We start from the raw sequence: 14,006 nt of genomic DNA, 5'->3' as shown, positions 1-14,006 counted from the left end.
AACCAAAAGACCCCAATCTACTCCTGTCCAATCCATCCCACTACCTCAATCCACTCCAAACCACTCCACCCTATTCCGCCCACTCCCCTCCACGCTACACAACTTCTCTCTGTGCCACTCCACTCTACGCCTCTGCACTCTATTACACTGCACTCTACAACACTCTCTGCCACTGAACCACTGAACTCCACTCCCCTCTACTCAACTCTATGACACTTTACTCCCCTCTACTCCACTCTACGTCACTCTGCTCCAGCAAATCCTGTCTACGACACCCTACTCCCCCACTCCACTCTAGGACACTCTACTCCACTAACTTTTAGCCATGCTAAACAGCAGCCACACTGGTGTACAACTGGCAAAACCATATTGCCAACTCCAATAGCCCTTGTATAGGCGAGACCTATTGGCTTTGCCAATGCTTGTTTAAACAAGCTAACCATTCCTAATGTGCTAGTCAGTGCCATGATGCAGAGGTATTTTGCAGGTCACAAGAAATGCAAACAAACAGTTCCCCACAGCAAGGCCTGGCTCTTTCAGGTTCTGACATGTCACGTGATCTCGCTATTGCCACAATCACCCTAGCTGTTGGTTTCCCACCATCAGCCTTGACTAATGGAAAACAGGGCTCCGATGTGAGATACAGGCAGCTGTTCCCTCTACACATTGCTATTCAAACAAAACATCTTGGTTGATGAAACAAAAAAATTACCAGAACTCAGAAAGGGCGATCAGTATCTGTTTTAAACGTGATTCATTGCTACTCATTCAGAATTGTAAAGCACCATTATTCATTATTTACATTGTGGCCATTTCACAACATTGGTTCATTAAGTGTGCTACATTTGGGACTGTAGGAATACACCAATGGCTGTGCTATTGAAGTGTCTTGGGTGCAACAGGTGTTTGCACTTGCTTTTTGCACTCCTGGGCACTTTAGTATCACAGAAGGGCCATAGACACTTGTGCAATTCTTCTGTAAAACATTGTATCAGCACTTAATGTGTGCCGGTGCGATATAAAGCAACCAAACCCTCATATATATGGGTGTGGGGGGATGGTTCCATGCAAATGAGGGAAGCCTTTGTGGCCATGTTGTATTACAGACTTGGGTGCAGAGGCAAAGAGGCCGTTAGGAGGTACATTGACTGTGTGCCACATACAGGTGATACACGTCAGTGTGTTCTCTGACTATATCCCTTGAAAGGACAGAAAGGGGTGCCAGAGATCCCAGGCCTCTCCGCCAGAGATCCCTGGGCCTCTCCTTGAAGGTGGGGTCAGTCACTCACTGCAACCATCTGCAAGGGGATCCTCCCCCCCCCCTTTTTGAAATGCAGGCCGAGTTGCTGCCTCAAGTAAACGCCAGATGCTGGGTTCAAACAACCAGCCCGCCATAGGTAGATTGGACCATGGGGGAATAAAGAGATTTCGTGACAGGCGGGTGCCTTTTCTAATATGTGATGGACTCTCCACAAACCCTGCTAATCTTTCAGTCACACATCCTCATCCATCTTGCCTTTGGATACCCTCACTCCAGGCAGCCTCCTAGAAGACATTTGGTTATCTCATCACTATATATTATTGTGAACCTGGCACACTATTTCCTCCCTCTAACCAGATTCTGTACCTCATAGAAAGGGCCACTGGAGTATGTGATTTTGCAGGCACAGCTTTTTCTGGATAATTATCGAATCATCCATTTGCCATACATCCACACTCCGATGCATAATTAGCATATTTCAACAAAAATGTTTTTTCTAGCTCAAATGGATGAAAAGTTACTGAAAATCTGCACAAGTGGTGCTTTTTAGTGCAGACCAGTGGCGTAACAGAAGCCCCTGCAGCACCTGTGGTATGGGGTCCCCCTGAGCTCCAGGGGAACCCCTCAGCAAAAGTGGTAGGTGTTGGTCCTGGGATAAGGGCCCCCTCCTTGCATCTTGCAAGGGGGAGGTCAAGTTTTGTTACACCACTGGTGCAGACCCTGTGAGAACTTAAACTGGTGGCCTTCTAGTTTCTGTGTTCAGGTGTTAGGTTGTTACTAATGAGATAAAACGTTTGCCCAGAAGGTATTAAAGTGTGTTTAAATGACAAAATAGTGAGATAATGCTGCCACAGACAATGCAGGTGCACACTGCATCACTTGCCTTGGCGTGTCACATGATTTGGTCAATCCTGATGCAGGCATGTCCAGTGTTTGCCAAGCCCTTCCAGACCTCAGGAGATCCACATGAGATCAGTTTACACAAAATGAACCTACATGGGAATCAGCACATGGGAATCATTTGCCTAGCCAATGGCCATCCTGAAAATTGTTCCATGATCTTGCACATTATGCCCAGCACTGGACACCCCTTGGCCAGGCCGAGCAGGGCTGGCGCACAGGAAGCAGGGGAAGGGATGTTTGAATGGACCAGTAGGGTCTACAGTAGCATCGGGAAGAGGGGTGGGGGGGTGTGAAAGGGGATTCTTTGAGGTTGTCCCAGGTGAAAGAATTCATCTCGTCTTCCACTCATGGCTGTGCCGCTATAACAGCCTGAGTGGTGTAAACAAGACGCTGGCAGGAGGGCCTGTCCAGCACAGGCCCTTAACCAGACAATGTTCATGGGCTGATGAAATGTGGAGCAGGTGGTCGGTTCCCTCGGCTCACCAGAGTCCTTAGATCCGGAGCCGGTGGTTGGTCCGCGATGGGAAACAGAACAGATGGAGCTCCGGCTCCCGGCGGAGCCTCGCCCCTCCAGCTCTGCCGCCAGCCCCCTCTGCTGACTGGGCCGGGGAGCCCGCCGCAGCGAGGAGAGATAAGATGAATGGCGGTATTTAAGCGGCGGCCGGCGTCGGAAAGTCCAGTTCGCTTCGTTGTCGGCTGAAAATGAAGGGCCTGTTGGTTTTTTGCGCGTTGCTGGTGGCCGCGCTCGCCAAGGAAAATTTCGTTGGGTAAGAATTTACAACCACGCAAACCAGGGGTAGAATATCTTTACAAACCAGCTGAGGGCACTTCTGTGCCTTCACAATAGTTACAAATATCTGCAGTTGACGCCTAGTTCGCTGCGTCACGAGTCATTTGGAACAAAGGCTGGGACGTGGAGGGGCAGGAGAACCAGTGCCAGGAGTGGGGTCATTTTTCACCATCAAAAATGGAATAAATAAATATATGTTCTGCACTTCTTGTTAGGTTATGCTCAGCGAAAATAGTGTGTAAATACCCTATAGGATCTTGCTCTGACTGGTGCACGCACCGTTTGCCTGCTTTGTCGACTTCAAAGCAGCATTCGACAGGGTGCCCAGGGCAGCGCTGTGGCAAAAACTGAAGCAGTGGGGAATCCCAGACAACATCTTGAATCCTATTATCCTGCTGTACTCCAATACATGGGTTCGAGTGAAGTTAGGGTCTGGCGTGCATCTCTCCCGGAAAATTGGGACCTCTCGTGGTGTCAAACAGGGATGCGTGCTGGCTCCCCTTCTCTTCAATCTATTCATTGCGGACCTATCAAGTACTCTAGAGGAAGTAATTAGTCATTCACCAAAAGTAGGAGGCACGGCATTATGCAATCTTTTATATGCCGACGACTTGGCTCTCTTCAGTCTCACCAGAGTGGGGCTACAGAGACTTCTGGACGCCTTAATGCAATACACGGCCAACAACCAGTTAGAAATCAACATGAAAAAAACAATGGTTGTCCCGTTTGGCAAAAAACGCTACAACGGTGGAGGCTGGACAATAAACAAAGAAAGCATTTCAATCGGCCAATCATATAAATACCTAGGGGTCCATTTGGACTCCAGGGGCAATTTCACCAAACAGAGTACTGTGATCGCAGCCAAGGCAACAGCGCTAATGATATCCCTGGCCAAGCTATCGAGGAGACTTACAGGCCCCACGGTTCTGCCCTTACTGGAAGTGCTTAGAGCAAAGATCGGGCCCACACTTTCGTATGGCATAGAGATCCCTAAGGGAAAAATGAGCAAATCCCTAAACAAACTGACAACTAAACTCTATAAGAAATTGCTTCACCTGCCGAGTTCCTCCTCGCCAGCACAGGTCAGACTAGAGCTGGACTTAACTAACTATGAATCCTCCAACGTTGGCTCATATCTAAATCTGATCCACAAACTAAGGAAGGCAGAAGCTGGCACCTTGGAACTCCTGGTCTGGAATGAAATTAGTATGAGCAATCCAGGAGGAACATACGGCCGCCTCCTAAATAACTATATCCATCAAACGTCTGCTGCGGATCTCTGGGCCCTCAACCCAAGTCAGACTGCCTTCAAAAACACAATTAAAAAAGTTATAAAACTGAAATCTCTGATTATGGACAAAGCTCTCCTTGCGAAACGCAGCCACGCTTGGGCAGTAGCCAACTCCTATAAACGACTCTACTCGGCAAATTATCTTTCGATAACATTTTCCTACCATTTAAAGCGATGTCTGATTGCCCTAAGACTGGGAGACTGGCGCTTCCTACAAAATCTCCCTGTATGGCGGCAAAAAAGGGCTGATCAAATGTGTAGAGGGTGTGGGTCAGTAAGCGAAACTTTTTTGCATGTGCTTTGTATATGCCCCTTCTTCACTTCCCAACGCAGACGCCTACTCAGGCCGGAATGGAACAGGCTGGGAGTTCGGACTTGCAGACACGCCATTACCGCTGCTCTGTCCTTAGAGAACACTGACTTAAACATAAAATTGGCCAAATTCGTTCTACATGCCTACAGGCTTCTAGAAAAATTAGACTACCGTGTAGCATAATGTGCATCTAACCCCATCTGCATTGTCCGGGAGTGCTATTTCTAAATCGATATGTTGCAGTAAGCACTGATAAGAAAGTCACGTTTTATTCTGCTTTTATTTTTCTCATTTTTAATCTCTTTTAAGCTGTAAGATTGTATTAATGTGCTGGAAGAATCTTTTAAAGATATGTTTTTATATCTAAATAAAGAATTTTGATAGAGTGTGCACACATGGTGCACGTGGGTGGGCCCTGGCTCGGTCCCAGTGGTTGGACCAAGGCGGAGCTCTGTAATGTGGCTGGCGCCAAAACCACCCTGGTGAATGCAGCATGCGCAGTGACGGCCTTCCCACACCTCTCTACACAGGGGCTCTCACACAAATGAAGGGGGGAAGATGGAGGCCTGTGGCACCGATGCCAGAGTTATGGAAGACTGGGTGGGAAGCGGAGGAGGATACAATACCTGGGGCAATGCAGGGGTGACAGGAAGTGAAGCATGACGGTGTTGGGGTTCTCAGAAGAGATGCCTAGTTTGGGTGTGGAGGGAGGGCTGTCACGGGAGAGAAATGGAAGTGGGCACGGGGAGAGGTTGCCATTCCTCCAACACCAGGCCTCTCCACTCAACGTATTATCAAATGTAAGAGATTTAAGATGACGCCACAGCCCGTGGCGGCCTGTGATGGTAATGGCTTGTGAAGTGCAATGCAAGGTAGCAGAGTGCTGTAAACAAAAGACATTCGTACTACCCAATTAAATGGTACCTGGTAGAGCTCTTCTGAGATTCAGCTTTCAGGGTGCACACACATCTCTGCAGCAGGTGCCATAATCCTTCGAGCTATATGTAATGGCTGACAAATATATACACGATAATCTTCTGCAACGTTGTACATCTCGGCTGTAAATCATGTTGCTGAGAACATTTGAGCGGCCTTTGCCTTTTGACATAGACAGCTACCAGTGGAACATCTGACAGCGGTTTCTAGACCCGATAACCAATCGCTGAGGACGGCTGGAACCCCGCCCTGTAGGGATGATGAATTCATTGGCAGTAGCTTCTTTACTGCCAATTACTCCACATCTTTACTACAACAACTACAGCGAGAGTGCCCATGGCAATAGCCTCTTACGGTGATATTTAAAGGGCCCATGAAGGGTAGAGGGAAGGCGCGGATGTCTGTCTTTACCCAGGTGGACTTCGCTAATACTCAGCGGTCCCAGGATGCTCTTCGTCTGCGGAGGTCTGCTTGGGGTTGAGACCCATGGTTCTCATCCCCGGGTATAGGTTCTGCAAAACACACACTCAAAGACAGCTGACAGTTAATCCACCTCACATGGAGTTTTTTTAGTTTGTTGCTTACATTTTTATTCAGTGTTAAGAATGAAGCTTTCGGCCACAGCTACGATCCGCTACAAGTCAAAAAATGCACTTAAACAACGCACACTGTCTGGTCTACTCCCGCACATGGACTTATAACACTGTTAAGCTTCTCTCAATAATGAATCCTGTTTATACTGTATTATGTTTTACTGTGATAAAAGATTGTTATGGTTTTAATTAATTAAACAATACATTTTTCTACTACCGGGTACCCCATTAATAGGGTATTCCAAATGTCAGTTTACAGTGGGACCAGGGGGCGTGGGTGAAGGATGGGCACACGCTGAGCTTTCCCCCTCTCCATCAGGACAAAGATATCTGACAGAGCCTTTCTCCTCTTGCAGACACCAGGTCCTTCGAATCTTCCCTGCCGATGAAGCTCAAGGAGCCCTGGTCAGGGGCCTGGAGGACGAGGAACATCTTCAGGTACGATCCAGGGTCAGAGGGCGAATGGAGGCCTAGCGCATTAGCACCCGGGAGGGATGAGTTTAAACCCCACCATCACTACAGGACGCAGTGTTTGCATAGGACAACAGCCGAGATTTACTGATGCATTGCACTGGGTTTGCGTCACCTTTGTGAAGCAAACCTGGTGCAAAGTGCTAGGGTGGGATTTATTATCCAACGCAAATCAGTATTTGCGTTGGACAGTACCCCAAAGTGTGCACTGCTTCGCATTACTTTGCATCAAAGGGGAGTTCCATAAATGGTGCTTGGGCGTTCCCATGCAAAGAGCTATGGGTTCTGACTCAAATCCCTATCTACAAACATTTGTATGCAGAGATTTACACCAAGATTGTTTTTCCAACTTTGCACGTGTGTGTATTGTACAGCACACATACAAAGTGGGAATAGCCTTCAAGCATAGTTTGTGTACGGGAAGGAGCCCATTAAGTAGAAAACCTATGCTTCAAGAGTGCCCACATCCTGGTACTATGGCTCAGGGGTGTGTACATTGGTACATGGCTGCCAAACGTGCACCAGGGATGGGGGAAGAGACAAAATCCACTATGTCTTAGTAGATGTGGCACATTTTTTCTTTCTCACTTTGAAGCAAAGCAACTTTGGTGCAGCGTTGCCTTGCGCCAAAGAACAGTAAACCTGGGCCACAATGAGAAATATCCCATGTTTTTTTCTAAGACTGTCATGGACTGAGAGAGCGAAACAATAGCATAAGTAGTATACGTCTTGAGACCAGGGACTAGAGTGGGAGAGGTGCAGGGGCTGGGCTAGCATTACCTGCCATACGCATGTACATCTGTATGTACCACAGATACCTTATGTCGAAAAGCCTGTCATCACGTTGAGTAACTATGCATGGTTCTATGTCATGATGGAGTAAAGCATTCTAAGCGAACCCTGTTCTGAAGAAGCTTTGTCTACCTTCCGGCTTGCTCTAATTTGTCGAAGCAAAGGTATTTTGAGGGTGTTGCATCTTTCCACTAATTGCCCTTCATGTAAAAAAAATCCATGCTGTTTGTTTTTCCAGGATCAAAAACACTCTTCCTTTTGCCCCTTTATGTCTTTATCTTGTGAGGGAAGAGGCCCCTCATCACTCCACTCTTTTTTCTCTTTGCCCCTCTTCCTGTATCCCATTTGCCTCTTTCCCTTCTCCCTGAAATATGTTTTCCCTTTACTCCTGTCCCCTACCCCGATATAGGTCCTAACATCTCTACCCCTACTCATACCTTAGTCATGGCCTGTACCCGACCATCTAGCACCTTTAACATTATTTGTAAGTTAGTAGCTTTTTCAGTACTTTTACTCATATTTATACTTTTCCATATGTAGTAGTCAATTTACCCCTACTCATACCCTAGCACTTTTGTTGCATGCAGCCTGTATCTGAATTCCTCTAATCCTACTTATACAGTATTACCTGTACTCCTCCTTGTACCGCAGCAAGTTAGTACCTATTCTTCTACCCATATTCATACCCCTGCCTATACTCTAGTATCTCTACCCCATCTCATGCCATAGTACCTTTACTGCAGCCTAGACCTGAATATCTCCAATTCTATGTATACACCAGGACCTCTGCTCTTACTTGTACTCTAGCAAGTTTACTCTTATTCATACATTAGTACCTATACCTTAGTACTTCTACTCATGTTGATACCCTTGCATATACCATAGTATCTCTATCATGACTATACTCTTGTATCCCTACCCAAGCCCATATCCTAGTATCTCTACATCTGCTTAGTCCCTGTTACCCACAGGCCACACCTATAGCCTAACACAGTGTTTCTTAACCCTTTGACATATGTGGTCCTCCACTTAATCGTTACTGGAGTAAGAGGACTCCCACTGAATCATTATTGAAATCTGCGGACTCCCACTGACTCATTCCTGGAAGCCAGGAGCCCTGTTTTTATGCAATGTTGAGTATTTGGACCTCAAAGCAATACAAGAAAATACAGAAAAAAACATTCACCAAACAAATGCACAAATAATGAAATATTTCATTTAATTCAAAAACAAATATAAAAAAAATCTACATTCTCATTTTAGTTGGAAACGTTGGGGCTTTTCTAAATTCTAAACTGAGGCCACCCATCCACCATACTGTATTCTGTGTAATGCATTTGCACTGTTCCCCTGAATCAATCTAAGGACACCAATTACTTTTTTAGCCTCCAATTTAAAATTCAACCACATTTTACGGAGAGTTTAAAAATTTTCAATTTTAAATTGTGTTTTTAGTTATATTCACTTAATTATTCTTTTAATAGTATTTAACTTTCTAAGCAGTCGCGGGTCCCTCCAGTTGGTGTCACGGACCCCCAAGTGTCCCCGGACCATAAGTTAAGGCCCGCTGGCCTAGCACATCTGCCCCCATGGTAAATGCTTGTACAAACACCCTAGTACCTCCGTGCAATCTATACTCCACTCCATTTTGAAATTCCTCCTATTTTTCAATAAAAATGTTTTTCCATATTTTAGAAATTCTACAACATGAAGTTTCATTAGCCGGGGGTTGTCAGACTTCCCTTTATTTTTCTCCTACATGAGATAGAACCAATCGACGTCAGAGTGTTCGGCATAGTGTTCAGCCAAGAGACACCCCTTGAGTTTTTTGAAGACCTTTACAAAGAGACATTGGATGTGCCCCAGTACAGTGACCTCTAGATGAGTTGGCATCTGTTCTCTAGCTTTCCATATGGTCCTTTTTATTGCATACAAAGGAGGCTCATACACTAATCGATAGAATCACCAATAGACAGGAGTCTCTGAAAAGGGCAGTAGGGCCCGGGCAGGGTCAGTGACTTGACAAACTCACCAGGGATGAATGTACAGACAGCTCCAAGTTCCTTGTGGTGTTAGGAGCTTCCCTGAATGCACCGACATATACTTGGCATTTTCCATCATGCCTAAATCCTCCTGACCTGAACTGAACTGGAGAGTATGCAGTATGTCTCTGCTTGTTTACTACCACAGTCTCAGACAGAATATTGTAAAAAACATATGAGAAATATACCAGATATTTTTCGGAGAGCCCTTCTTAGAGCATACGCGGGGGACACATTTGAAACATTCCATAATCCTTCCAGTTCACCAATGACTCCTCACTCAACATTTCATGATAGTTACTGTGACTTATGTGCACATTTGCTGATGCATTTCTTTTCTTATGCTTTTATTTACTCCTTTGTAGCTGGACTTCTGGAGGTCCCTCAGGCAGCCAGGAAGTCCTGTGGATATCCGAGTTCCCTTCCGCAGTCTCCAAGCCGTCAAAGTCTTCCTGGAGTCCAACAGCATCCAGTATGACATCATGATCGAAGACCTCCAGGTCGGTGAACATGGGGCAGAAACAGGCACACATCAGACCCACTTTGGATGGGGATAGCCATGGGCCTACTGGCTGAATCAAAGGGGGAGCAGAGAGGGTGATGTATGGCTGGTTTTATGGCTGAATCAAGAAAGGCAGAGAGCAGATATACCAAAGCTAGCTTTCAGAGTTTGCCCTTTTATCACTGTGTTGGGTTTGCGTTTAGACGGTGCTCTACAATAGGGTTTCAGGCTGCACCAAATGTATCTCTTAGAAGTTGCTGTTTGATTGGTGTTCTGGTTGGATCAATAGCATAATTAGCCTGATCTTCGACCTGGTGGCGCTCTCAGCAACATACAGATGCAGGTACCATAAGCTGCCTTATGAAACCTGGACATCATTGTGGTGTGGAAATTATAGTTCTGTTAACCCTACTTGTAAAGGGGGGGGGGGGCAGTGAGCCAAAATGGCAGGTGCTTAAATCAGCATCTCTCCATCAACATTCATTAAGATACTGCCTTAATCCACCCTCCCCAAAAAGGTATTTTAGTGTACACAATGTGTTATAGGGAGGAGAAGCACCCGTCACCCCCAAAGTAAGTGCGCAGAGCACAGGATGGCAGTGATCAAAAAGTGTTGTGTCTCAACATGGCTGCAGCAGGGAGCAGCTGTGACTGAGCACGTTACAGAAGGCTACTATTCGACATTTGAGAGGCATTTGATGGTGGCACTTGCGCTGCATAAGTATTATCCTACACTTCCAATTCTCCCCACCAACGTAGAAGTAGTGGTGACAGAGGACCAGGCATGGAAGCCCTAAGGACTGCATGAAGCCATGTGGTGGGATATGTCAATGGCTGGGATGGCACTGGTGTACCAAATAAGACTTGTTTTAGAAGATATGGGTACACAAGTGTGCTCCATTCAGGTTTCACACCACTTTCTAAAGGTGTCGCTGTCCTCCTGCTGAAGACACTCCCCATTCCCCTATCAGCCACACAAATTGATCGGTTGGATTGATTCATTATAATGAGAGAGCGGGTGGACTCTTGCTCGCATACATGTCTCCACTGGCCTACAAGAGGACACACTTTTAAACACATCTCCGATTCACTACTAAATACACCACCAGGGATGACAGTCTCGTAGGTGCGCATTTCAACTCAATAGTGAACCCCGCACTGGATGTCAAGAGCACAGTCTCTGAGAGTAGATCATGGACCCTCAGCAGGTGGGCGGTCTATTTGAGTTTTACAGACATGTGGCGCCACTGGCATGGGACAGATCAGCAATGTTACTTATTATTCAAATGCACATCACATTTCAATCCCACCACTATTACTCATGTGTGTATCTTCCCAAGGGAACTCTTGGATCACTTACCAACGAAGTTGTGTCTCAAAGAAGCGAATAGTGGTCCATGAGGATTATAGTGGTTGAACGCCTGGTGGGTACAGGACTAGCACCAAGGACTCCTGTTCAGAGATACAATTATAGGGCATTTTGAGTACAACAAGGGCTCAGTTACGTTGTAAGCATCTCTCTGGGAATCATTTAAAGTGATTGTAAGAGGGCGTGCTATATCTTACTGACAAGGAAAAGATAGGTGCAAGGGTGACTGCGTTGGCGCATGACAGCTTATTGTGCACCAGCACAGAGGAAAGCACTGGGATGCATCGTATTATTGTAAGTACGATGGATCCCTGCACTTTTCTAATGCCCCTCAATTCTTTAAATACTTGCAACTTCACCATGCTTTGGGAACCTACAAAGAGAAACTACGGGTAGTACCTCAATGTAATCCCTTAGAAAGTAAACTGGGTAAAAATGTAAATCCAGGGTCTATAAATCTCGACTGGTCAAAGCCAGATCCTCTTCTATGATTGAGGGAAAAATGGGAACAAGACCTTGGACAGCTTGAGGATGATGAATGGGTAGAGACATAAATGGCCTTGTGTACTTTAGCCATGGCCTCCCTCCTGAGACTCATACAATTTAAATATTTCCTCACAGTGTACTATCACCCGACCAGGCTATGTCAGATGTTGTCCACATTGCACAAACATGCACAGAACATTCTTACACGTTATTTGTGCGTTCCCGGAAAATGTTAAATCTTGGCAACAAATCCAGAGGGAACTGGCAGCAGTGGTAGGCCACCTTGTGCAGATAGACCCCAATATATGACCATTCTGGGGATTATGGATGGCTGGGAGGGTACAGCAAGTCTGAAGATTCTAGTAGGGATTGGATTCCAAGTAGCCAAGCAGGAGGTAGTACAGACATGAAGGTATGTTGATCTCCCCTCATTGGGGAAAGGTATAGGTGTATCGATTATTGGTAATCTTCAGAATAGGCTGTTTACAAGATCCGTGGATGTACTACAAAATTCCTGAGAATCTAGTGTTCATAATGGCTGAGAGAAAGCCTTACTGGACAGAGTTGAAGAACATATCCTCCTTGTATATGTATTAACCACCAAGCATTCAATGTCCAGGAGGGGACAGCACATGAACACCATTCCACTTTTCACTGCTTGTAAGCACTATACCTATTATTGTTTATAGAAAGCAATATCAATGAGATATTAAAAAAACATATTTGTGATCTTTTTCGTGTGTCATTCTGGGTTTCTGAACTCACCTCTCAGAAGTCTGTTGCTTGCTCCCTCATCATGAGCTTACAGCTGCTGTCTAAAGTTGGATCTGTGTTTCTGATCTAGCATTTTTGTATTTGTTTTCATTATCCCTATGCTTCTATACTCAGTCCTGATCCTGACATGCTCACAGACTTCATTGTGTTTTCCAGACACTCTTGGACGAGGAAGAAATTGATATGGTCCGAACACGTTGGCTGGGCCGCTCCACAAATTCCTTCAACTACGCTGCTTACCATACCATATCTGAGGTAAGTGGTACCGTCATGTGGAGACCATGCCATTGGTAAGTGGTGGCGGAAGGGAGGGAGAGAAATTGTTCAAGGGTAGGGAGGGTGTGGTGGGTCAACCCTGAGAAACATCAGAACAACCCGGGAAGCAGAAAGGACTCGTATTTAGATCCTGTTCAGTTTAAACATCAAGCAGAAGTGGCCCGGGCCTCTATAGAGTGGTGAGAGGACCTGGTCTGGTCACGCTCAGAATTGAAAGGAAGCTTTTTCTGGGCTTCTGCCTTCTTCTGCAAGTGGTTGAACATCTCTGTGCCCCACTGATAAACCACACAATTGTCTCCTATACCAAGATCATATGTTAGGAAATGGCATCCATTGTGCCTATATCTGAAAGTCAAGGATCATTCAAGTCAAGTCAAAATAGTTTATTGTATATGATTACTTAAAATCGTTACAATGTACATTTTTAAAAAAGAAAATTTTTGCACTTAATCTTCCATTAAATACTTCTTTTCAGTGTCATGATTACCAACATTTAAAAATCTGAAATGACATTATAATACACCTAAAATGTAACCTAACAGAGATCATTCACAATGTGACAGATGCCTTTCATTTATTTTTTAAGTGTATGGCTGAGCATGTACAGGACACTTTGGCAACCTGGGTAGCATTGGTGCCATGAGTAGGTCAATTCTTGTCCGTTTGGCGTCCTTCTACTCATTTAATATTATCTCTGTTGCTGTCTGTATTACTGGGCCTTCTGTGGTTACCTCCTCTTTTTTGGATTGCTCCATATACTAAACATCCTGCTTCATTTATGGCCAGGCTAGTGCTGTGTAGCTGCATATATGTTTCGTTGTTATTGCAAGTATAAGTCGCTTGTCTGTCTCTCACATTCTCACCCATCACACTACTAGGCCCTGCATCCTATAACACGATAACCGCAGCTCGATCGTCATCATACACAACATGGAAACACTTCCCACGTAGGCTCAAAACAAAATCAACACCTTTCCAACCACACATCCTACATGATGTAGCTTGCTCTCCTTATGCTTAAGCACTTCAAAGCCTCACATAGGGGTAGGTAAGCACTATACAAACATTACACTGCAATACTGAGTGGAATACCTGTTGGTGTACAGTTAGGACAAAGCAGGTAACTCTCCAATGGCTTATTAGTTACTGTTGGGTTGAATGTTGAAATATGTGTGCTGGTAGTTGCTCTTCTGTGTGGCTGTGGTGG

General features: G+C 45.5%; 1 protein-coding gene across 1 annotated transcript in view; it reads left to right on the top strand.

Moving 5' to 3' along the window:
• Nucleotides 1–2,795: 2,795 nt before the first annotated feature.
• The window catches only part of LOC144819793 (carboxypeptidase A1-like), a 31,266-nt gene continuing 20,055 nt past the window's right edge, over nt 2,796–14,006 (top strand). The window contains exons 1-4 of the mRNA XM_078677542.1: nt 2,796–2,931; nt 6,444–6,525; nt 9,758–9,892; nt 12,680–12,778. Coding sequence (XP_078533668.1) covers nt 2,867–2,931; nt 6,444–6,525; nt 9,758–9,892; nt 12,680–12,778 — 381 coding nt within the window. The 5' untranslated portion in view covers nt 2,796–2,866. The remainder of the gene's footprint in view (nt 2,932–6,443; nt 6,526–9,757; nt 9,893–12,679; nt 12,779–14,006) is intronic.

The sequence above is a fragment of the Lissotriton helveticus genome, chromosome 1_1 (assembly GCF_964261635.1).
Source record: "Lissotriton helveticus chromosome 1_1, aLisHel1.1, whole genome shotgun sequence".
NCBI classification, from domain to species: domain Eukaryota; kingdom Metazoa; phylum Chordata; class Amphibia; order Caudata; family Salamandridae; genus Lissotriton; species Lissotriton helveticus.
This window is presented reverse-complemented; position numbering and strand designations above follow the sequence as displayed.